Source organism: Cebus imitator, unplaced genomic scaffold (genome assembly GCF_001604975.1).
Source record: "Cebus imitator isolate Cc_AM_T3 unplaced genomic scaffold, Cebus_imitator-1.0 Scaffold146, whole genome shotgun sequence".
NCBI lineage: Eukaryota > Metazoa > Chordata > Mammalia > Primates > Cebidae > Cebus > Cebus imitator.
This window is the reverse complement of record NW_016107461.1, coordinates 4851719-4876991: the sequence shown is the minus strand read 5'-3', so window position 1 is coordinate 4876991 and position 25273 is coordinate 4851719. Positions and strand designations below refer to the sequence as shown.

Genomic DNA, 25273 nt, shown 5'->3' with positions numbered 1-25273 from the left:
TGATATCCTGCACATGTACCCTAGAACTAAAAATAAAATAAAATAAAATAAAATAAAATAAAATAAAATAAAATAAAAGTAGTACATTTTACTTAAGAGGGACTTTTGAAACCTCAATACAATCATCTCATTTTACATGATAACTCTGAGCTTAGAGAGGTACAAAAACTTGCTCATAGTCATAGCACTACTTAGTTACAGCACCTGGTCACCTCCTCCTGATTTCATGATTGTTTCACCAGATATCAGTATGAATTTTGAGAAAAATAAACAACAAATTGGGTATTCTTCCAAAATAAACATTTCCTATATTAATCTTATATAAAACACTTCACATGATTTCAAACTAGTCAATAAATTAACATTATATACCAAAGTAGCAACAAGTTAACAATCCCTTCTTTCATATTTTGATTAAGTATATTCTAAAAAGAAATATTACATTAAGATTTAATGTACCAAATACTACAGCATTTCATTTCAATATTTAACAATATTATGTTCAATATTGAAAAGTAAAAAGAAGCTAAACGTTATCTCTTTGTGTACTGATTTCAGCAATTTTGACAGTGTTTAATCCTCTATGCACGTGTTTCTACACAAGAAAGTATGGCTACAAGATTAATCCAAAGAACAATTTAAAAGCTATTTCAATGGCAATTTCTGTGACTGAGTCATGAAAACATACATAAAGTTCTTGAGGTTTTGGATGAAGAAAAAGTCTCCTGCAGAAGAAAAGAACACACTCATTTCAGAAATTAAAATAACAAGAACAACTCTAACCCTCCGATTAATTTAATTTTTGTTTCTGAAAGCATCAGTAGTAAATTAAAAATCCATGAATCTAAATCTGCAGAAGGGAAAAAGCAGCTAGATTTATTTCTAAAAAAATAATATATGCCTTAGGTCAATTTTTTTTAGTTGTTCCAGGCTATAATAATCCTATTTTATCAATACGTATTATGGTACCACTCAGTTTTTAAATAGTAAATCTAGTTATTACAATAAAGCCAATAGCACTAGCATCATAGGCGCAATAGTTATTAAATATTTTATTGCCATTTACTTTCTAATGTTTAATTTTTATTAAAACATTAAACACTTGGTAGCTTTATTTTTGCAAATAGAACTGAATTGGAATTAACATTGAAGTTTTATTTGGTTTTCTTAAAGAGTTAAAATTTTAATTTATTTAATCAATACAAATTTATATAAATTGATCTATTTAAATTGGAGATACTTCTGCCTGACTTTCTGAAATTTCTCTTCTGCATAAATCTGCAATATCATAATTCAACACCTTTTGATTCTATTTCAATTGTCACGAATGTAGTTAAAACTCCATTGAACACCTGCATGTGTGCCTAACTAGTCTTCTCATTTCTAGTCTCTCTCATGTGCACATCATTCCATTGGCTGCTCCCAGTTTAATATTCCAGTAGTACAACTCTGATCACACTACATGGAATTAAGCTTACACTGATGTTCCCAAGCCTGGTTCACATGATAATCACAAGGGAACTTACTAAAAATACAGATGCTCACTTCCATAGATTTTGATTTAGTAGGTCTGGGGCCCAGGCATCTCTGATTTTAACAAGTGACTCAGGTGATTCTAAATCCCATAGACCAGCATATGGCAATCTCTGCTTTGGGTAATGTCTGTAAAGTGTCTGTCATACAGCTTAATACTACATGGTAGGTGTCCACTATTCTTACTTTCAACTAATTCTGTGCCCTTTCCTCCACCAACTTTTACTCCAACTCAAAGAACCTTCAATGAAGGCTCTCTGCAGTAGTCCTAACTTAGGTTCCCGACTTGATCTTTCACTTAATCTTTGTATATGTCATTCCTGTACCATCCTGGCAAACCAGTCTGCTCACTGCTGTGCTGTATAATTTCCATTGTTTGGGTCTTTGTTCATTAGATTTTGCCCCCTCCTCAGAATTCCTATAGCATTTGGTTGTATTATCTAATTCATTTTACAAATATGTATACACACATATATATATTTCTCTCTATATCTATATAATATAGACATATAAATATATATTCAATCATATTTCATACTTCTTCTGCTAGATGTAAGGCCCTTAGAGGCAATGACTGTGTTTTAGTGTTTGCCAGGCACAGTCTCACCTACTCAGCCATCACATATTTATCAAGTGACTATATTATGTGCCAGGTACTGTTGCAGGTGCCAGTGATGGACAGGACAGATACAATTCCTGACCTCAAGAAACTGATACTCTAATGCAGGCGGGGGTGGAAAAGGACAAGAAAATAAACAATAAAAGAGTGATACAGAGAATAACCGAGTGGCCACTTTGATGAGGGAAAGAGATTATGGATCCTCTCTGACAAGATGACCTGCTAGCACTGGTCTGAATATCAAGGATCCAGAAGTGCAAAGGTCAAGGGATAGAATATCCTGCGCAGATGGAACAGCAGAAGGAAGATTTGATTGGTGCTTGTGCAGCTGGTGCACAGTGCATGGAAGAGGAGGGAGACAGGAGATGAAAACAAAGGAGGCGAGGGTCCTGATTGGGCATGGTCTTGTGGCAGGGGGCAGAGATAGGAGAAGAGAAGAAAGAAGAGAGGATGGAAAGAGGGGAAGGAAGGGGGGGGGGAAGAAATGAAGGAACTAGGGAAAAAAGGAAGAGGAGAAAAACTGTGAAATTATTCTTTCAGTGTATTACTAATATAATTTTGTAAGGTAATTTTTAATAGAAAAATACTTGGGAGGGATTTAAAGGAGACACGTAGCAAATAAAATAAAATATATTAAAATATTATAGCTAGATTAACAATTCTATGTCTATATTTTAAAATGTTACTCTCCTTTACCCCTTTTCTAACACTTCAGTTTCAAATACTTTTTTTCCCACTTACCCTACTACCCAGTAGGCCATAACTGGTGGTGCTTTTTTCTGATCAGTCCAGTTTTCAGGTGAACATTCAAACAATACACCATGTTCTTTAACAGGGTTAAGAGAAGATGCCGACTTTGCAGAATCTGAATGGTCTCTACTATTTAGTCCTTTCTTTTTCTGTAAATGAATAGGTATTGTTAGTATTAACTGGTATTACTGCTGTTACTTTAAAATGTTCTCACAGGTTAATTTGAATTGGCTGATCTGAATACTTAAGTGCCTGCAATGACATTCTTCTTATCTGCAGGAAAATTTCTATTCTTCCTCAATACTTAAATAACATACCCTAAAGGAGACTTCATGGATAAAGTGTACCTTGGCTTTTCTAGGGAACACTTTGTTCACAGCCCTTATTAGTAGTATGTATATTATATTATATTAGCAGTTTATAGATTTGTCTTCTGCAGTGGAAGATAGAAAATTATAGGCTTTTTTCCCTAGGGCAGAGACAATATACAATCTTTTTTTGTGTTTTAAAATCAGTAGTGCCTGGTACACAGTAGGTGCTTAATAAATGTGTTCTAAATGAACAAATAATTCTGTAAATAATTGAAAAAACATATATATTTAAAGCATTATTTTCTCTTCCTTTGACACATAATCTCTAATTTTCATACTGATTAAAGCATTAGCAAAACAATGACTCATTTGGACTAAAAGACTTCTTATAAGGTTCAGGCCAAAACTGTGGAGTGATCCTTGATTCTCTTCTTTCCCTTACAACTTTTATCTAATTCATCAACAAATTTTGGTTCATCCTCCAAAATATATCCAGATTCCAGAATCCATAATCACTTCTTGCTTTGAGAATTTCAAAAGGCTCCTAACTGGTTCCTGCCTCCACCCTTGCTACTGTGTTTCCTGTTCTACCCACAGTAGCCTGAGCGATCCTTTAAAAAAAAATTACAGTCATGTCCCTTCTTTGGGCAGAACTGTTCAAGAATGTATCATCTCTTTCAGAAAAAAGCCCAAAGTCCTTATCATAGTCCATTTGGCCATGCATAAGCTGGCCCTGCTACCTGTTTGATCTCTTCTTTCACTCTCTTCTCACTCAGTCTGCTCCAACACTCTCCCAGCCCCTAGAGGATGGTTTCAGGATGAAAGTGTTCCACCTCAGATCATCAGGCATTAGAGTCTCAGAAGAAGTGAGGAGCCCTTGCATGAATAGTTTACAATAGAGTTTGTAATCCTATGGGAATCTAATGCTGAGCTGATCTGACAGGAGGTGGAGCTCAGGCAGTAATGCTCTGCAGTTTTGCATTTGCTGTTCCTCTTTCTGAAAGCTCTGCCTCTAGAGAGCCACATGGCTTGCTCTCTCAGTTCATTCAGGTCTCTGTTCAAGTATCACTTGACATGATCAGAGGGATCTTTTAAAACAGTCACTCCTAACTCTCATCCTTACCATATTTTATTATTTTGCTTGATACTGATTCTTCTCAGCATATTATTTTCTAATTCTTTTCTCTCCTCCATTAGAAAATAGGCTTCATGAAGGAAGAGACTTTGTTTTGTCCACTGTTGTATCCCAAGCTCCTACAATAGTATCTTGTGCAGAGTAGGTACTTCAGTGTTTAAATAAGATAAGGAAAACAAGTTTATATTACTAAATATTATCAAATAAGTAAATGAAATATTCCTTTATAAAATTTATCAGTTATGTTAAATAGGGAAATATGAGCATAAGAACCCAAAGCATATAGGAGTATATGGCCAAACACAGTAGTTTTACAGAATAACAATTTCTGAGGACTCAAAGAAAAATCCTATAAGACACAGAATTTCACTGGTGAATAAGCCCAGAGAGATGATGTAATTCAGCCCACTTGCTTCATAGCTGATGAAATAGGAGGAGGTGAGGCTCAGTACAGGATTCCTTATTCTTTGTCCAATGTTATTCCACTTTTAAACCCAAGTTCTTCGCAAATTTGGCATTCTTAACACATGTATTGCTATATACATTACAACCATTTTCAGAGAGGTTTTTTGGCTGTATAATGTCACAAGTAAACCTCTGTATGTTTGATCCTTTTCAAGAAATCAACACCTATCTTTTTCTGCCATTAAAACAATCTGATACTGTAATTGTATACAGCATTATTATTTATTCAACAGATAACAACATTCAATGAAACTTCATCCTGGATAGAAAAGCAAGCAACCAACCAACCAAATGCCAAAACATTTGCCTTAGTCTTGTGTCTATAGCTGTACCTTAACCCAGTGGTCCCCAAACTTTTTGAAATAGAGACCAATTTCTGGGGGAGGGATGGTTTCGAGATGAAACTGTTCCACCTCAGATCATCAGGCATTAGATTCTCATAAGAAGTTCGCAGCCTAGATCCCTCACATGCACAGTTTACAACAGGGCTTGCACTCCTATACGCTGCTGATCTGACAAGAGGCAGAGCTCAGGCGGTAGGCACCCTGGCCCACCACTTACCTCCTGCTGTGCAGCCTGGTTTCTAGCAGGCAACAGAGGGCTACTGGTATGTGGCCCAGGGGGGTCGGGGACCCCTGCCTTAATCCATTATATTCCAAAATGCCTTATACTGTTGGCTAAACATTTAAAGAATTATCAAAGTTATTTTAGGAACCAATTGGTAGATATTATTACCCAAGTAATGGTTGAGTCACAGATATCAAATGTGGAAGGTTAATTTATATTTAACAACTGTTTTCTATTTTGCTGTAGAACACACAGGTCTACCATTTCCTGAAATCATAACCCAAGACATCAAATTCAGTGTGAAATAAAACCTTGAAGTACTGTGAGTATAACTGTTTTGGCACCCAAGTTAGATTGGGTGAATACTTTTAAAAAACTTAATTAAATGAAAACAATGCTGGACATATTGATTGGAGAATAGAATGCTTAGAGATCTGGAAATTAAACTGGCAGAAAACTATATTTATAGCAGTGCCTTACCTCTTCCACCAATGTCCGTTGGAAAACTGCACGAATGGAAAGACAACATTGATGGAAATTCTTTATTAGTTGAGGGTGGATAGAGCCACTTAGCTGTGTCACCTCTTCAAGGGTAGGAGTAATAAAGATTCCTTGCACTGTTTCTAAGGCAACATAGTGGAAAAGTGTGTTCTCAGGACCAGATGTCAGTCTTAAAAAGAAAAAAAATGAGAAGGAAAATGAAATTTTAGTAAATTTAAAAATATTGGTTCATTTTGAATTTAGTACACTTCTTACAAGCTTTTATCTACAATATAATATCAGTAGTATAATTAGGGATGGGAGACTGGGCTAACCATTTAATTCCCTCTTCATCCTTAACTGAAATATAAGCTAGGGTTATTAATTCCCTTAATGGAGACAAATACTACGTGTTATGCAAGAATAAATAAACATCAATTCATTTGCAAGTAACTTAATCATTCCTTTGCTAAACAACCCAAATTGGCTGACTGCCTCTTTTTCCATGGTTGGTATTAAATGACTCAGCTCATGTCTGGTTCAGATAGCTAAAAGCCATAAACAAGGTATCAGTCTAGGGTGGAGCACATATAAAAATACCTTCCAACAAACTAAATACATTTAAGTTAGTAGCATTAAAGTCTTTTCTCATGATAGTCAAACTGATGTTCCTGAAGAAAAAAAATTATTATTATGACCTCAAAAGTTGGATTAATATTCTATATAATATCATGACAATTCCTGGTAGTATTCTACCACTTCTCATTATTACCATCTTCTTTCTTTCCTATGCTCTCTTAGTCATTTGTTCTTTCTTCTGCATCTTTCCTCCCAGTTTAATCTCAGACAGGCCAGCAGGACCTATAAATACTGTTAATTTCTATCAGCAGTAAGATAAGCAAAAGAACAATAGTAATAGCAACAATGAAATACTAATAATAATTAACATATAGTGAATGCTCTTTATATACCAGGGTAGGTGCTTTATAATACCTTAGTTTTAATTCTTATAATGATATTGCAAGATAATATCCATTACCATCCTCATTTTAACCATGATAAAATCAACGTTCAGAGGACTTGGATTAACTTTCTTGAGAGGTCGCATAGCCAAATGGCAGATTTTAGCTGACTTTGAAGCTTGTTCTGTAATACCTTGCTTTTTCCTCTCTAGGGCTGACTTCTGATTGCAGCAATTCCTCATATGCATCTCAAATACTCAAGCTGCCCCATTTTAATCCTTTGATGATAAAAGGCCGTCTATACTAAAAAATATCTTCAGGTGATTTTTTTCCAGCCATAAGCATAGAGGCAAGAAAAAGGCATATATTTTAGCTCTTAGCCTAGATACTGCCTAGATCATCCACGCAGATTAAATTCTTGTTAAACAGTTAATTAGGCAGCATGATCCAAATAAACTTCTTATCACTGATTTATGGCCTTGGTACTCTTTTTAAGACCAGGGATAGGGAGGGAATGAAATTATTTATAAATTATTTTCTCACGTTTCCATAGGGCAACTGGCTCATTAACAACTGGTGGCTGACAACCTTTCCAGAAATGATAACTTAAATAAGATGAAAGAAATTATGATTATTTTAAAAGGAAAATAATTTAAAATATACATTTTAATCTGGAGATCTTCAGATTTAAAAAGTATAGAAAGAAAATTATTCTTTACAAAAGAATTATTAATAAATTTCTTTTGGGGGGGTTAGAATTAACATTTTGGTTATCTTTCAAATTTTCTCTAAAAAATAAGCCACAATACAATAAGCAGGTTTAGCTCTTAAAAAACCATAAATTCATTCACTCTGTGTGTGTGTGTGTGTGTGTGTGTGTGTGTGTGTGTGTGTGTATACATATATACATATATATTTTTAAACAGTGTTTTGCTCTTATTACCCAGGCTGGAGTGCAAAGGCACAATCTTAGCTCACTGCAACCTCTGCCTCCCAGGTTCAAGCGATTCTCCTGCCTCAGCCTTCTGAGTAGCTGGGATTAGAGGCATGTGCCACCATGCCTGGCTAATTTTGTATTTTTAGTAGAGATGGAGTTTCTCTATGTTGGTCAGGCTGGTCTTAAACTCCCGACCTCAGGTGATCCACCTGACTCAGCCTCCCAAAGTGCTGGGATTACAGGCATGAGACACCGCGCCCAGCCCACTCAGTCTACATTAACTAAAAGTTTTAAAAATCACCAAATAAGCAATTACTCAGTAGGAAGACAAAAGATTTGTATAAGAAAGCAGATAAAGTCAGATTTAGTCTTCAGAAAGGTTACTTCTGCAGTTGAGAATGGGTTTAGTGTAGGCTAGGAGTTGAGACATCGCTGCAATAAAACCAGGTGAAAGAAAATGGGAGCCTTAACTAGGGTAGTGTCAATAGAGGGGTGAATGGATTCAAGAACTACTGGAAGAATGGGTAGGACTTAGTTACTGAATGAGATGTTTTATAGATATTATTTTCATTATATATATTTTATTTTACAAAGATAGGTGCATATAGTTTAGGATAGTATATTACATCCTGTTTTACATTATGCTTTCAAAATGAACTACATAGTATTAAAACACCTTTCCATGTCAATAATGAGAATAAACACCCATCTTTGGCATCTTTTAAAATAGGACAGCCTGTGATTTACACTACATGTGAATTTATGTTTAAATCATTGAACTTGAAAAAAGAGTTTCCTTTTACTAGAGACAATGCTAACATAACATACACATTTAAAAAATTCTGATATGGAGGTAATAAAATTTCAGAGCAATAGTTTTTGTTAAATGGAAGACTAGAGTTTTGTGAAGGTACTTTTGGGTTCCATAAAGGGTTTGGTTCCAATTTATTGGTCTTAAAATCATGTTTAATTATCAAAAAATTAAACATTCATATTTAGAGGCACTAAATAACAAATTTTAACACTTCAGATTTCTAACATATTTTATGCAGACAAGTTACTTTGTTTTTCTCTTGACTTCAGAAAAAAAGAATTTCCTAACAACCTTGTAACACATATATTTGAACTTACTATAAAGTGTTTCAATGATTAAGAATGTGGTAGCTCTGTACTGTATGTGTGTGAATTCTATTTGTACATGTCTAGTTGTTCAAATAAAAATATACAATTGAGTTTATTACACCAGTTGATCCCACATATGACATCCCACACATAATTAAATGTCTGCCAAGACCCAGGCAGAGCTACATCACCACATGATAACTGCATAAGAAGTGAATGTATAACATTTCATATTATAATAATTAGAGACAGTTTAACTTGCTAAGCATTATCTCCTCACTCAGTTTCTTGTATGTCAGAACTCCCTACTCAATGCAAATTCGAAATTTTACCTATTTTCTAAAGAGAGTGTAATGGGTCCAGTTCCCTGGGACTCAAACTCTGAGAGTGAGCTATGCCGGAAGGAAACATTAGGAAGTACTCTTGGGAAAAACAGCTGTAGGGGTGGAATGACTAAGCAGGACTCAGCAGAGGGAGAAGGTGAAATGTGCTATGGCAGCAACAAGCCTCAGTGGATACCACCGGGTACTATGAAGCTTGGTTGGCCTTTCAGAATTGTCTTCAATTTAGGCAAGGGGCCAAGCCTTTGTACTCACTTATTTATTAGTCATTGGAAGTGGGCTCCTCCCAGGAAGGAGTGTAACCTTAGCTGAGTCAACAAGCTTCCATGTAGGACAAGGCTAGGGGAGTGACATGGCTAGGGGAGCTGTGAGGCATTAGCAGCCACCACTCTCACGTGTTGGGAAGGAATACCCTGAGCTATGGTGTAACTGGACAGCACACCACTGTATCCACCAAACACTCTAAAAATAGTAAACTCTAATTTAAAAATTATATTAAATATACAAAAGGGAGGTTACCTGTGGAAGTGAAATAAAGGGGCACTTTCACATTTTGAAATATTACTTTGTGTGTTTTTCTCTCTTACAGTACATGGTCATTTTCCTAAATGTATAATGAAATATTAAAGCAATACCACAGATATTATCTTTAATATGTAAGATATATCAGAATTACATTTGTTGAGTAAAATATATGTTATAGAATTGTACTTTATCACTGTAAAACTTCCTGAAAGAGTTTAAGTGAACAAGAATAAGGAAGTTTCTTACTTCACTGTGTTATATATTTCTAATTCTTTTTCTGGAAGGTCCTTTTTCAAGTTTCCCAAATGAAATGGATTTGGAAGAGTAGACTTCTTTTTAGTGACCTGAAAAATATAGGTAAGTAGATTGGTTTATATCTAAGAATGGAATAATATAGCAGAAATAATTTACAAATTAAACATCCTTCTAAGAGAACTACTTACCATTTTGCAATGCTTCCTTTAAATATTTTTGATGCTAACTTGTACCTCTTCACTTATACTTGGCTGTCAGGGATCCCAGGGTCATGTTCTGGGATGGCATGATGGTATTCCCTGAAAACCTCCTACCAGATCCATTACCAAGTTTGCACGTATGCATACTTGTCTCCCTCCCTAGACTCTGCACTCCTCAAAGTCAGGGGCTGTGTCTTATTCATTTCTGTATCTCCTTTGTGTAGTATGGCCCTTGGAACTTAGTAGGTATTTAATCAACATTTGTTGAATGGCTGAATTTTTTTTTTTTTTTTTTTTGAGGTAGAGTCTCACTCTGTCACCCAGGCTGGAGTGCAGTGGCGCGACCTCAGCTCAATACAACCTCCACCTCCTGGGTTCAAGTGTTTCTTCTTCCTCAGCCTCCTGAGTAGCTGGGATTACAGGCGCCTGCCACAATGCTGAACTAATTTTTGTATTTTAGTAGAGACAGGGTTTTGCCATGCTAATCAGTCTGGTCTCAAACTCCTGACCTCAAATGATCTGCCTGCCTTGGCCTCCCAAAATGCTGGGATTTACAGGCGTGAGCCACCTCATCCAGCTGAATGGCTGAATCTTAAAGGTGAACTCAGTTTCTCTTAGGAGCTGTTCCGGGCTTGGTAATTCTTTAATCTGTACAAATCCTTTTAGACTATTTCTACCAATTTCATCGACTGGGATAATAGGTATGGTACTGGTGTCAGTATTTCCAAATACACCCCTCTTAGGGCTCCAAAAATATTCCGTTGTTTGGAATGAGGAGATTGCATCTGGTTATTTATGCCATGCTACTAGCATCTCGTATTTTATTTGTGCTCCTTCTAAGACTTCTCATCTGGTATTACTTCCATCCACCCACATGACAAGTTTCAAAAATGTTTTGAAAGACGGCAGCATCACTAGAATAAGTACAAAGCCTCCCAGGGTGAATGTTTTGATAATCACTTGGATATTTTATGGAATTTTCATGGGGAAAAAAATCAGGAAAAATGATAATCTGAAAAATGAACATCCTCTTTACAGTCAACTTTTAAATCTTTGAGTATTATACAGGTTTAGATTTTAAAATCTATAAAAATAGGACAATATACACACAGAGAGACATATACAGACACACACACATACACACATTTAGGGTTCTGATTCTCCTTGCTGAACATTTCATTGGCTATTTAGTCAGATCACCCCACAACAGGCCCCACGGCTTGGATGCTGTCTGTTATCATTGCAAATAGGGAAGAAAGAGATGAACATGGAAATTAAGATTAAAGTTTCCCTATTTCTAAGTACTGCTAAACAGAAAATGAGGTCAAGGGGCTCTTGTCTTATTACTTGATATTTTTCTTTTTTTGAGATAGAGTCTCATTCTGTCACCCAAGCTGGAGTGACAGATTGTGCAGTGACACAATCCTGACTCATTGGCAACCTCTGCCTCCTGGGTTTAAGCAATTCTTGTGCCTCAGCCTGCACCATGCCTGGCTAATTTTTGTAATTTTAGCAGAGACTGGGTTTCACCATGTTGGCCAGGCTGGTCTCCAACTCCCAGCCTCAAACAATCTGCCATGCCTGGCCTGATATTTCTTTTTCTTTTTGGTTCAAAATCATTGGTTTGTCAGCAGTGACTGAAACATCCACCATGTCAAATGCAGAATGGTATGCCACAAAAAAAAAACTGTCTTGCAATTATAAAATAAGGACTGGAGAGATAGCTTAGCTCCCAGAATGTACACACTTGAATGAGCACACACCTTAAGCAAGGTTCCACTTTCTTCTAAACCATCAGAGCCCTGAGATTCTCTTTCCTTCCGTACTGCATCTGGTGTAGTATGGGGGCTAAAGCCATCATCTTCTCCACCTTCACAACCATTGTCAGATCCTCCACTGCTTCGCGAAGGACTGGGCTTACGTGTCTTTAAGGAGTAGTCACCAAAAAGCGTTCTTCTACATGTTGGAGTTGTTACTTTGGAAGTACCTTGTAGCCTACTGAGAATAGGTGAAGTGGTCAAGCTATCTGTTTTTTCACGTGATCCAGTAAGGAACCAGTCAGCACAAGACAAACAGGGGGTTGGAGAAGATGCTAGCCGCTCATCTATGCGAGAATCTACTTCCTCCAGCTGGTGAAGAGTTGTTTTGACCTGATCCACATATATACAGTCGGGTCCAGGATTCCCAATAGCTTTGGATGCACAGCCTCCAGCTTCTAATAGTACACATAGCATATAATGTTTCTAAAGGGAAAAAAATTACAAATGTAGGTTTAGTTACCATGAAAATATTTATATAAAATGTACATGTATAAATTTATAAATACTGAAGACATAGAGGCATATGGCATAATCATATGATGATTATAAAAATTTCTTTAATCATCTTTCCTTTTTGGTTATTATCAATGCTTCTTGATCTCAGTTGAAAACAATCTTACATTGCCTTATCTTGATATAACATCAAACCACTTCTTTTGAGACACAGAATTCCCTAAGATAGCTGTCAAAGAGCCTCAGTTATCGGAAGTCCTTTCATCTACAATTACATATTTATTGTTTCTGATTCTATATTCTTTTCATGTCTCCCTCTATCTCCCAAAACAAGCCAATGGATAAAACCACTAGAGAAAGGGGAACAAAAGACTTTTAAAACCTGCTAAAATATTTTCTTAGATTTTATTATTTGTCCATTGGTATTAAATTGATGCAAAAGAAAAGGAATAAGGGGCATGTAATATTTCCTTGAATACTAGTATTAGACATACTAATTTTAAATGAGCATGTTTGTGTATTTATTTAGATAATCAATAGATACCTACCCACCCCTGCATCCCTCACCCCCAGCCAAAAAAAAGAAAAAGAAAAAAAAAAAGACAAAAAATGTCAAGAAAGAAGTTGAGGTAAACTTACCAAGCCAACAATTAGCAAAAAATATCTTCCTTCAGGTTCCGGAAAGACTTCAGTGTTTGAGTCTGCCAAAGGTTGGAGGTGATGCTGAGGAAACACTTCTCTCCATATTATCAACTGACCAATTCTTTGTTTTGCTGCTAATGGCAGCAGACAATAGTGGCGACAGTATACAGCAATATCAATAAGATCATCCTTGGGCAAATGATTGCATATCAAATAACCCTTGAATTTAATCACAAAGAGCAAAAGTCTACCAGTGATATAAAGCAATTAATGCCATAATATATTTCCAAGAGTTTTACAAACACTTCTTCAGTTGGTTTAAAATATTCTACTTTCAAATGGGATAAATACAGTAAAAGCAAATGTTTTTTTCTTGAGGTCGAAATGGAGATCAAATGATAACTTAAGGTCTACCAATAGGTAGACTTAAGCACAAAGCAAGACTAAGATCACTTCTGTGTACTACAGCTTCAGTATTTAGCAAAATTAAAAAAGAACTGAATTCTGAGAATGGAAAGTCAAGAAGCAGGGGTCATGACAGAGACTCACTTTTCACTGTGCATTCTTCCCTATTGCTTCTTTGTTAGATGTGTTTTAAAATCCTTTTTTAAAAATAAAAATACTTAAATTCATTTGATGCCTAATTTGCTTTACATGGACATCAACTAAATGTTATATAAGATTTATTTAAATGATGTAGCTTACTTTTCTTTTTTCCTTTTTCTTTTTAATTGAACTGAGTCTCACTCTGTCACCCCAGGCTGGAGTACAGTGATGTGATCTTTGCTCACTGCAGCTTCTGCTTCCTGGGTTAAAGCAATTCTTGTGCCTCAGCCTCCCGAGTAGCTGGGATTACAGGCATGCACCACCTACCCCAGGCTGGAGTGCAGTGGTGTGATCTTGGCTCACTGCAGCTTCTGCTTCCTGGATTAAAGAAATTCTTGTGCCTCAGCCTCCCAAGTAGCTGGGATTACAGGCATGCACCACCATGCCCAGGTAATTTATTTTATTTTTTTTATTTTTTTTTATTTTTAGTAGATACGGGGTTTAACCATGTTGGACAAGCTGGTCTCAAACTCCTGACCTCTGGTGATCTGCCTACCTCGGCCTCCCAAAGTGGTGGGATTACAGGCGTGAGCCACCATGCCCAGCCAACTTTTCAACAGAGGATAAAAAACACACTCTTTGAAAAGGAAAGCAAGGAAAGTATTGTTCTTCTCTCTTACATACTTGGTTCTTTGAGTGCTGTTTCTCCTGTGCACATTTGCAAATACTTTATAAATGCTTTAGAATGCAATGAAATAATAAATATTTACCATATTTACAAATATGTAGATGCAAATCTTGTTTTAAGGTCTTAATCTGATCAGGCATGGTGGCTGATGCCTATAATCCCAGCACTTTGGGAGACCAAGGCAGAAGGATCGCTTGAGCCTGGGAATTGTTTGAGCTGAGAATTGGAGCTGCAGTGAGCTATGACTGTACCCTGCACTCCAGTCTGGGTGGCAGGGCAAGACTCTGTCTCTAAAATAAGAAAGATCTTAATCTATGGTACCTATATTCAGAAGAAAAGAGATAATGTATTTTTCATGTTTGTAAAAGCATTGAAAATTTAGGTCTGTTTATATAGCAGCTGGACATTTCGATTTCAAGCTTTAGCTTACCTTGTAAAACAGAGAAGAGCCCAAAATTGTATACAGCCGCCTCATGTCATAGTAATCCTCAGACTGGGGGAAAAATTCATAGTGGATTTTATATTTTAATTTTTTTGTGATAAAAATTCAAATTAAGCTATAATAGTTAAAATGAAAATTATATGCTTTAGTAACTAAACTTTTCATAGTGCCATCTTTAGAAACTAGTTTACCAGAGTATTTGGATGAAATATAATACGCATATATTTATTTCATTGAGAACAACCTTACTTTTTATTCTTTTAAGACTCTTGATTAGAGACATTAAGAACATAAAACCTGTTACTCTATGAGGAATTTCTAACAACAAATCTTTTTAGGACAAAAAGCTTTTACTCTATATGATATACAATATCCAATATTACCATATGCTATTTTTGAAAGCACAAATTGGTGCAACCTATTTGCAAGCAACTGAGTGGTATGTATCATATCATTTGAGTAATTCTACTTATAGAAATCTATAGGAATACTCAAGCAGTGGAATCAGTTGGATTATTTGTAATATAGAAAAATTAGAGATAACATGAAAATCAACAATGGAGAAATGGCCAGCAAAACTAGATATACCATAGAATATCATACATATGTTAAAAAAAAAAAGACTGATCTATTGGAGCAGGCATAAAAGTTTTTAGGATACACTGCTCAGCAAATCATGCAAGCTGCAGAACAAAATATACATTATCATCTGATTTTTGTTAAAAATAGCACCCCCACTAACTATATACATGTGTGTTTGTTTGTGTGTGGGAATGTATGTACATGGAAAAAGGTCTGAAAGGATACGTTCCAATCCATAAGAGCAGTTACACCTGGGGATGGAAGTGATAGAAATGGATAAGCGAAGATATTTGCTTTTAATAACCATGCTTGGATCTTTACCCAGTATACAGCTATTACTTTTATAAGTTTTTTTTTTTCAACCCAATGAAACCTAAAGAAAACTAACAACTGGAAATAAACTAACCATTCCTCAACTGGGGAATGGATAAACAAATTGTGACACATCTATATGATGAAATACTACTATTCAGCAATATTAAGGACTGAACTGCCTGTACAATAGCATGAATGAGTCTTAAATCCATTATGCTAAGTTAAAGCCAGACACAATAAATTAACTACTATATGATTGTTTATTTAAATTCTCAAGACACATGTGGAGTGTCTGCTTTATTCTAAGTGGCTGTCAGAGGCCGAGTCATGGACCAGGAACCAAAGAGTTGGGAACTGTGGAGCTGAACAGGGCAGGGATGTTCAGGTATCAGGAGGTAAAAGGAGGTCAGCTGAGTAGCCAGACCAGCATTAAGGCCAGGTTGAGCAGGATGATTAACTTACATGACATCCTGGAAAAGGCAAAATCATGGGGACAGAACACAAATCAGTGATTGCCAGAGGCTGGGGGTATGGAGAGTGGTTGACTGTAAATGGGCACAGAAGAATTTACTGAAAATAAATTATACCTTAATAATTTTTAAAAAGTAAGGAAAACACAGCATCAGGATATATCTTAAATCTAATTTCAAGAAAACATTTAGAAGATATTCTTATTTTCATATTTTTTAAAATTAAGGCAAAATTTGTATTCTGTGAGTTTTGACAAATGCATACAGTTATGTATGTGCTACCAAAATTGAGATGTAGAACAGTTCCCTCGACATCTCCCTACACCAACTTTTTTTCTGAGTAGTAGTCCATTCCTGAATATACCAAAATTTGTTCTGGTATTCACCCCTGCTAATGGACAGTTAAGTTATTTGAGTTGTTTCCATGTTTTGGCTATTACAAATGAAGTTGCTTTGTATACAAGTCTTTGTATTACGTATGCTTTCAGTTCTCTTGGTTTAAAAAGATAGGAACAGGCTGGCTGAATTATATGGTAGGTATATGTTTCGGTTATTAAGAAACTGCCAAACTGTCTTCCAAGGTAATTGTACCATTTTACATTCTCAATTTATCCATTTTTTTCTTTTATGAATTGTGTTATTTTTCTGTATCCGAGGAATCCCAACAGATCATTTTTTAACCCTAGAATATATTAACTCCACTGCTCATTAAAATAATGTTCCATAAAGGCATGAATTAGATTTTTAAATTAAACGTATTGGATGTAAGTTCCAAACACTGGATATTTTAATATTTTAGATCTGAACTGCTCCTAATAGTTAATAGCCATCTAAACACTTTCCATTAGTAAAAAAATTATGAGCCAGGAAAAGCTTACCATGAAGAGTTTACCATGCTTAAATTTCTGTTATTTGTACAGACAAAACACCCCTCCATTTGTTTAGGGTCTTTGCTAAGACTCAGTTACCCCTTCAAGCAAATTTCTCCTCCCACTTTCACCTGCAATCTTCTTGAGGATAATCCACACTTCATGGCTTCTAATTCCTTACTTCCCATTACTTCATAAAAGAACTTTTATTACTGAGAATTTTAGTGTTTACAAAAAGGAAATTGTACAATTAGCTCTTGCATAGCTATTGCCACCCAGGTTTAACTGTGCCAGTCCTTGGCTCATCTTGTTTCATCTGTATCATCATCTTCCCCTCCTCATGCTGAATTATTTCAAAACCAATCCCAGATATTAAATCATTTCATCTATAAACACTTCAGAATGTATGCATAAAACCGAAGCAATCTCAAAATATGTATAATCATAATACAATTATCACAATCTAAAGAATTGTTTTCATCTAATACACAGACATTAGTGTTTACATTTCCTTGAATATATGAGACCCAAGAATAGATTCTGTCTCATTTATGAGATTCCTTGACTCATAGATCTTTTTAAAAGTTTGTTTGAATGAGGATCTAAGAAAGGACATACATATACTTGGTTGATAATATTAAGTCTCTTGTATCTGAGTCCTCTCTCAATTTCTCTCCCTTCTCCTCACCCTCACACCACCATCTTTTTCTAATTTATTTGGAGAAGAAAGTGTCCTGCAGTATTTACCACTCTGGATTTTGCTGACTGCAACTTTTCTTCCCCAAATGGGGTCTTGTTAACATGTTCTCTTCCAGTGGTATTTCTTGTTCGTTGGTAGTTACATCTGAGGCCTCATCAAGCATGTTTTATAGGTCATCTGTGTGCTTCCATCGGGAACAACATATTATCTGCCGTTTTTCTTTTTGTGATATTAGCAGCTATTGAGGACCTTTGCCTAGATCCATTAATTCATTGAGGGACTGCAAAATGGTTATATTCCAATTCTGTCAGTCTTTCTTGATATTTCAAGGTTACCTCTGTTTGGTAACATGGATATACGGTTCAGACAGGAAAGGCAGGATAAATGTCTGATTTTTCTTCATTTAACAGTTTTCACAAAAACAAGTTGGTGCCCTCATATTCTGCAAAGTTGGCTAATAAGAATCCTTTTTTTTTTTAAGTATAATTATGCACTCATGGACTTATACATATCTGATGTGTTTCAATCTTTTGTAGGTATTTCCTTACAGATGTTAAAGAGGGAGGCTCTTCAAGTTGTCTCATGACAATTTGAGTTCTACTATAACCCTATCAATTTTTGGAAAGCTTTCTGGATTTCCGATATGACAAGATGTTCTTAGACTTATTTTGTACATTTTCAGCCCCAATTTTGGATGAGCCAATTCTCGAGGAGTCCTGGTTCCTTTTGGTGAGAAACATTATTTATATACCATGTCCTGGGTATTCTGCGATGGTCACTATTGCTAGGCCTTTTCATTGGACATAGCTAGGAAATTCAATAATTAAAAGGTTAAAACCCATATTGATACTTCCAATTTAAGTACAGCTCTAGAGGATTCTTATTTAACTTAATTAGTATTACATCCATATTCATTTTCCTCAAAAGCTTAGTTCTTAGTGACATGTAATGTATGAATATCAAATGTAATGAATCATTTTTAATCCCATAATATACATTGTGTAACAAATATTTCAACTGAGTATAAAATCTTAAGGTAAGGAAAATAGATTCTGTCAGTGTCAAAACAGAGGTCTAATGTGTATTTCAAGATTATTATATATCGACTTGGTAAATAGTTAGAATAATGACTGGTATACAAAATAAAAATTCAACATTGAGCCCTTTATAAAACCCACTCCTTCTCTTACCAGTTCTGCAAAATCTGCAGCCTCCAAGTCACTTAATGCCATGTCTAATTCCATCTATGTTAAAAAAAAAGTCACATAAACATTTGACTTATATTAAGTTACTTTTTCAAAAATGGCCATATAAAATTGCTTAAATTATTTTCGAGTATCTTTCTGTTTTGTGTTACTTAGGAAATGTCTCAAAATGGAACATATTGTTTTTAAGCTTTGCAATTATAAAAGCTTACTTATTTAACTTATTGTTTTTAAGCTTTGCAAATATAAAACAACTTACTCATTTAACATAGCATATTTCAACTAAATCTCAATAACTACAAAATAGTCCTTACCATATATTCAATGCATAGTAAATTTATGAGGTTCAAAAGTTGCTTTCCAGTTTTAAGTTAGAAATTAACCCATCTGATTTCATAGAAGAAAATGAAAATCAGTCTTAAAGTAGCTAACTTATTTTGAGTTGTTCTTGTTTCTCCATTACTTGTATATTACTCAATAGTTAGATTCTTGAAAAATATCAACATTCTTCCCTGTCTTTCTCTTGGACACAGTGTTTTGCATTCAAGTGTTATCAATCTTTATTCCTAGATTAAAACGCCCTCTGGAATCTGGCATAGTTCAACTCCCCCACAGGGTTATTAGAAAAAAAATAGCTTATTTAGGATTTGGATTTTGTTTCTATGGAAATTGCCTTAACTCTTTCATGCATCATCTTTGTTCTTCTTTGAAGCATCCCAAACTTAAAAATAGAATAAATTTATTCTGATGTTTAACCTATAATACAAATATATATATAAATCAAAACTGCTGGCAATTGATTTTTGTGGCATACATGCTATTTGTGAATAAGAATCCTTTTTTTTTTTGAGACTGAGTCTCACTCTGTCACTTAGGTTGGAGTGCAGTGGCGCGATCTCGGCTCACTGCAAACTCTGCCTCCCAGAAAATTCTTTTTTTTCTTTAAATGCCAAAGCACTCTCTGCAGGACTGTTTCACACACAAATTATGTCTTACTGAGAAGACGAAAGCTTTTGAAATATTAGTCATGCCTTTCAATGCTTCTCACACAGTATGACTTATTACTCATTTGTGACCTACATTTTTCTGCATCTTGCAAATACTTTAGGTTCCGTTTTTTGTGGCTATTAGTCTGTCTTGTGAAAAACTGCAGGACAAAATTACCGATTTGTGATTTTTTATCTCAAAAACTGTTCAATGAGTTGCTATTCCTGCTACTAAACTCTATAGTCAATTAATGTACAAGATTACTGTAATATATATGTTTGTTTATATTCCTTAAATGAAAACATAAAATATCTTTTAATTATTTCACTGTATCCTAGGAAAATATGATTGAAAAAAAAAACCATCAAAATAAAGAACTTCTCAAATACCTGGAAAGGAAAACTGAAGTAAGACTTCATTATATACTAAAATTGGAACAAATACATTTTTTTCCAAGTTAAAAATAACAATTTATTTTGTTTTTAAAAATAAACAAACAAAAATCACTATTTCCACCTAAAATTGGCAGGTATAAGTTACCTTATACACATGTTTTTAACTAGATTTCTTAAGGCATTAAATTCCTTAACATTTTCCACTAGAAGATACATAGTCAATAAATCCTACAATTTTTAATAATGAGAAATATCAAGAGAAATGGAATCAACCTAAGTGTCCATCAACAGATGAATAAAGAAAATGTGCTAAATATACATAATGGAATACTATTTAGCCATAAAAAAGAACAAAATCCTGTCATTTATGACAACGCATATGAACCTAGAGGGCATTATGTTAAGTGAAATAAGCCAGGCACAGAAAGACAAACACCACATGATCTCATTCATATGTGGAACCTAAAAAAGCTGATATCACAGGACGAGATAGTAGAATGGTGGGTACCAAAGGCTTGGGCAGTTAGGGGAGAGGGTGAACGAGGAAATGTTGGTCAAAGGATATACAATCACAGATAAGAGGAGTAAATTTTTTTAAAAAATTAGAAAAGTTAAGCTTATAGAAATGAAAACTAGGCAACTCATTGCCTGGGGCTGGCAGGGTGGGGAGAAGAAATTGAGAGGGGAAAGAGAGAAGAATAACTACTAATGGTCATGGAACTTCTTTATTGGATGACGCAATGTTCTAAAATTGATTCTGGTGATGGTTAGGCAGCTCTGTGAACAGACAAAAACATTTAATTGTACATTTAAATGGGAAAATTCTATGACATGTAAAATATCTCAATGAAGACATTAAGGAAAAAGAACTTGATTAAGTTCATATAACTATTGTTCAAGCTGAAATTTTTAAAAATAGTCAAGAGAAAGTCTTGATTATTAAACTGCTGTGCTATACTGCCTTAAATGAAGTAACTGGCATTTGAAACAGATAGGGCTTTATTGGTCTAAAACTGTGAGGTTTAATAATTTACCATCATGTCTCAGAATGTTTCAGTATAAAATTAAGGTCTTAAAAGTATTTTTAACTAAAGAAAAAAATGAAATCACAACTTATCAAAATTTATGTAGTGCAGCAAAAGTGGTGCTTGGGGGAAGTTTATAGCATTAAATGCATATATTAGAAAAGAAGAAAGATCTAAAACCAATAATCTAAGTTCCTATTTTAGGAAACCAGAACAAAAATCAAATTAAATCTAAAATAAGCAGAAAAAAAGAAATAATAAAAATTAGAGGAGAAATCAATGACACTGAAAACAGGAAAGTCATAGAGAAAAATCAGTGAAACCAAAAGTTGGTTCTTTGAAAAACAAACAAACAAACAATAAAATTGATAAGTCTCTAGCCGACCTAATACAAAGAGAGAGGACACAAATTACTAATATCAGAAATGAAAGTGGGAGCATTACTGCAGAGTCCATGGACTTTAAAAGGATAAAAAAAGAATACTGTAAACAACTCTATGCTCACAAATTTGATAACCTAGATGGAACGGGCAAATTTCTTGAAAGATACAAGAAGAAAAAGATACTATAAATTGGCTTACACTTATTAAAGAAGTTGAATCAATAATTAATCAACTTGCACCAGGCCCAGATGGGTAGGCTGTGAATTCTACCAAACATTTAAGTATGAAATTATACCAATTCTCTATAATTTCTTTCAGAAGACAGAAACAGAGGGAATACTTCCTAATTCATTTTATGAGGTCAGCATTACCCTACTACTAAAACCAGACAAAGACATTACAAGAAAAAAACAAACAAACAAAAAATGACAGACCAATATTTTTTATGAACAGATGCAAAAACCTCCAATAAAATATTAGCAGAGGGAACCTAACAATGTCTAAAAAGAAATATACACCACAGTGAAAGGGGATTTATCGCAGGTATGCAAGGCAGGTTTGACATTCAAAACCCAATTAATATAATCCATCAGATCAACAGGCAAAAAAACCCCCAAAAAACCACGATTTCTATATGCAGAAAAAGCATTTGATAAAATCTGATACTCTTTCATGACAAAAACTCTTAGTATACTAGGAATAGAGGGAAACTTCTTCACCTTGACAAATAATATCTACAAAAAACTTATGGCTAACTTCACACTTAATGGTGATACATGAGGTACTTCCTAAGATGAGAAAGTGGCAAGGATGTCCCCTACCACCACTCCTTTTCCACATCATACTGGGAGGCCCAGTTAATGCAATAAGGCAACAACATGAAATACATGATTGGGAAGGAAAAAATAAAACTGTCTTTGTTCCTAGTTGACACTATTGTTTACATAGGAAGTCTGAAAGAATTGACAAAATCTCATTTATTAAAATTTCATATATTTTATAAAATATATAAAAGTCTCACTCTTTAATATATTTTATAAATATATAAAGGTCTCACTCTGTCATCCAGGCTGTAGTGCAGTGGCATGATCTCAGCTCACTGCAGCCTCTGCCTCCTGGGTTCAAGCGATTCTCCCACCTCAGCCTCCTGAGTAGCTGGGACTACAGGTATATGCCACCACACCCTGCTTAAGTTTTGTATTTTTTTTTTTTTTTTTTTTTTGGATAGAGAAGGGGTTTTACCATGTTGGCCAGGCTGGTCATGAACTCCTCTCCTCAAGTGATCCACCCATTTTGGCCTCCTAAAGTGCTGGGCTTACAGGCATTAGCCACTGCACCCAGCCTATAAGTCAATTGCTTTCCTATATATCAGCAATGAATCAGTGGAATTTGAAATTAAAAACAGAATACCATGTACCTTAGCAATCCCAAAAATAAAATATTCTTAGTTATAAATTTAACAAAATATACACAATATCTGTATGAGGAAAACTACCACACTCTGATAAATGAAATCAAAGGAGAATTAAACAAATGGAGAGATATTGCATGTTTTTACAAATAGGAAGACTCAATATTGTCAAGCTGTCGGTTCTTCACAACTTGATCTATATATTAAATGCAATCCCAATCAAAATTCCAACAAGGTATTCTAAAGTTTATATGGAGAGGCAAAAGACCCAGAACAGCCAGTACAATATAGAATGAGAACAACAAAATCTGAGGACTGATACTATCCTACTTTAAGACTTAATATAAACCTATAGTAATCAAGACATTGTGTTATTGGTCAAAGAACAGTCAAATAGGTCAATGGAACAGAGAGTCCACAAATATACCCACATAAGTACTGTCAACTGATCTTTGATAAAGGAGCAAATACAATGTAAAGAAGCAAAGATGGTCTTTTCAACAAATGGTGCTAGAATAACTGAACACACATATGAAAAATATGAATCTAGACACAGACCTTACACCCTTCACAAAAATTAACTCTAAGTGGACCATATGCCTAAATGTAAAAGGCAAAACTATAAAAGTTGTAGAAGATAACATGGGAGAAAACTTAGATGACCTTGTGTATGACAATAACTTTTTAGATATAACACTGAAACCACAATCCATGAAACTGATAAGCTAGACTTCATCAAATTAAAAAATATTGCTCTCCAACATACAATGTCAATAGAATAAGATGAACCACAGACTGGGGGAAAATATTTGAAGAAGTCACATCTGATAAAGAACCATTATCTAAAATATACAAAGACCTCTTAAAATTCCACAGTAAGAACACGCACAAAAATTTTTTTAATGGTCCAGAATAGGATTAAGATGGCAGATAGGAGGCAAGGCTAACGTGCAGCTCTTGCTTCAATCAACAAAGCAGCATGTGGACACTTACATCATGAACTTTTGCTCCAAGAACTACAGCAGAAACATACCAGAAAAGCTGAGAGAATCCACAGAACCTTTGAAGGAACTGGGTCACTGCTGCAGGCTCCCTGAGATGTTGAAAAACTGTGAGTCTGCTTGCTTTCTCAATGGGGAGGCTCCTGGTCTGGGGCAAGTTCTAAGCCATGGTCACTGGCTACCTAGAAATAGACTCAGCGCTGTTGTAGGGGCATGGTGGAAGTGAGACTAGCCTTTAGGATGGTGGGCTATGTGGGAGAGGAGTGACGCCTGTGACTGCCGGTTTTCCCCCACTTCCCTGGTAACCTGTGTGACTCAACAGAAGCAGCCATAATCCCCCTGGGAATATAACTCCACTGGACTTGGAACTGCACCCCCATCCCCCATAGAAGCCACAGCAAGCCCTGTCCAAGAAGGGCTGGAGCTCAGACCTGCCTAACCGTGCCCCTACCTAGTAGTATTTTTCTACCCATCCTGGTAGCCAAAGACAAAGGTCATAATCTCTTGGGAGCTCTGTGGCCATGACCACTGTCTGAGAAACCTGAATACTTAACCAGGTGTCCCTAGGGCAAGTTTATGTCCTCCCTAAAGGACTGAAGCTGATACTCTCTTGAAAATGCCACCTCCTGAATGGAGGCCAAACAACACAAAACAAAAACACAACCAGGGACACCTCACAGAGTCCACTTCACTCCCATGCTACTTCCATTGGAGCAGGTGCTAGTATTCATGGCTACAAGACCTGAAGATGGATCACATCACAGGACTCTTTGCAGACACTTCCCGGTACCAGCCTGGAGCCCGGTAGCTCTTCTGGGTGGCTAGACCCAGAAGTGCAAAAATAATCACTATAGTTCAGCTCTCAGGAAGCTCCATCTTAGGGAAAAGGGGAGAGCACGAACAGCAGACCTTGAATCCCAGATCTTCCCTCTGACATAGTCTACCCAAATGAGAAGGAACCAGAGGAACAATTCTGGTAATATGAGAAAACAAGGTTTTTAAACACCTTCAGAAGCTCCCCAGCACTTTGGGAGGCTGAGGCAGGTGGATCACGAGGTCAAGAGCTCGAGACCATCCTGGTCAACATGGTGAAACCCCGTCTCTACTAAAAATACAAAAATTAGCTGGGCATGGTGA

At 35.5% G+C, this 25273-nt stretch overlaps 1 protein-coding gene across 4 annotated transcripts in view; it reads right to left on the bottom strand.

Moving 5' to 3' along the window:
• Positions 1 to 285: 285 nt before the first annotated feature.
• Positions 286 to 25273, bottom strand: part of INTU (inturned planar cell polarity protein) — a 94890-nt gene continuing 69902 nt past the window's right edge. For all 4 annotated transcript variants that reach the window (XM_037743552.1, XM_017542748.2, XM_037743551.1 and 1 more), the window contains 8 exons: positions 18920 to 18973; positions 14782 to 14844; positions 13115 to 13336; positions 11966 to 12445; positions 9994 to 10091; positions 5861 to 6050; positions 2894 to 3051; positions 286 to 725 (listed from right to left, as the gene is read on the bottom strand). In XM_037743552.1, coding sequence (XP_037599480.1) covers positions 614 to 725; positions 2894 to 3051; positions 5861 to 6050; positions 9994 to 10091; positions 11966 to 12445; positions 13115 to 13336; positions 14782 to 14844; positions 18920 to 18973 — 1377 coding nt within the window. In that variant the 3' untranslated portion in view covers positions 286 to 613. The remainder of the gene's footprint in view (positions 726 to 2893; positions 3052 to 5860; positions 6051 to 9993; positions 10092 to 11965; positions 12446 to 13114; positions 13337 to 14781; positions 14845 to 18919; positions 18974 to 25273) is intronic.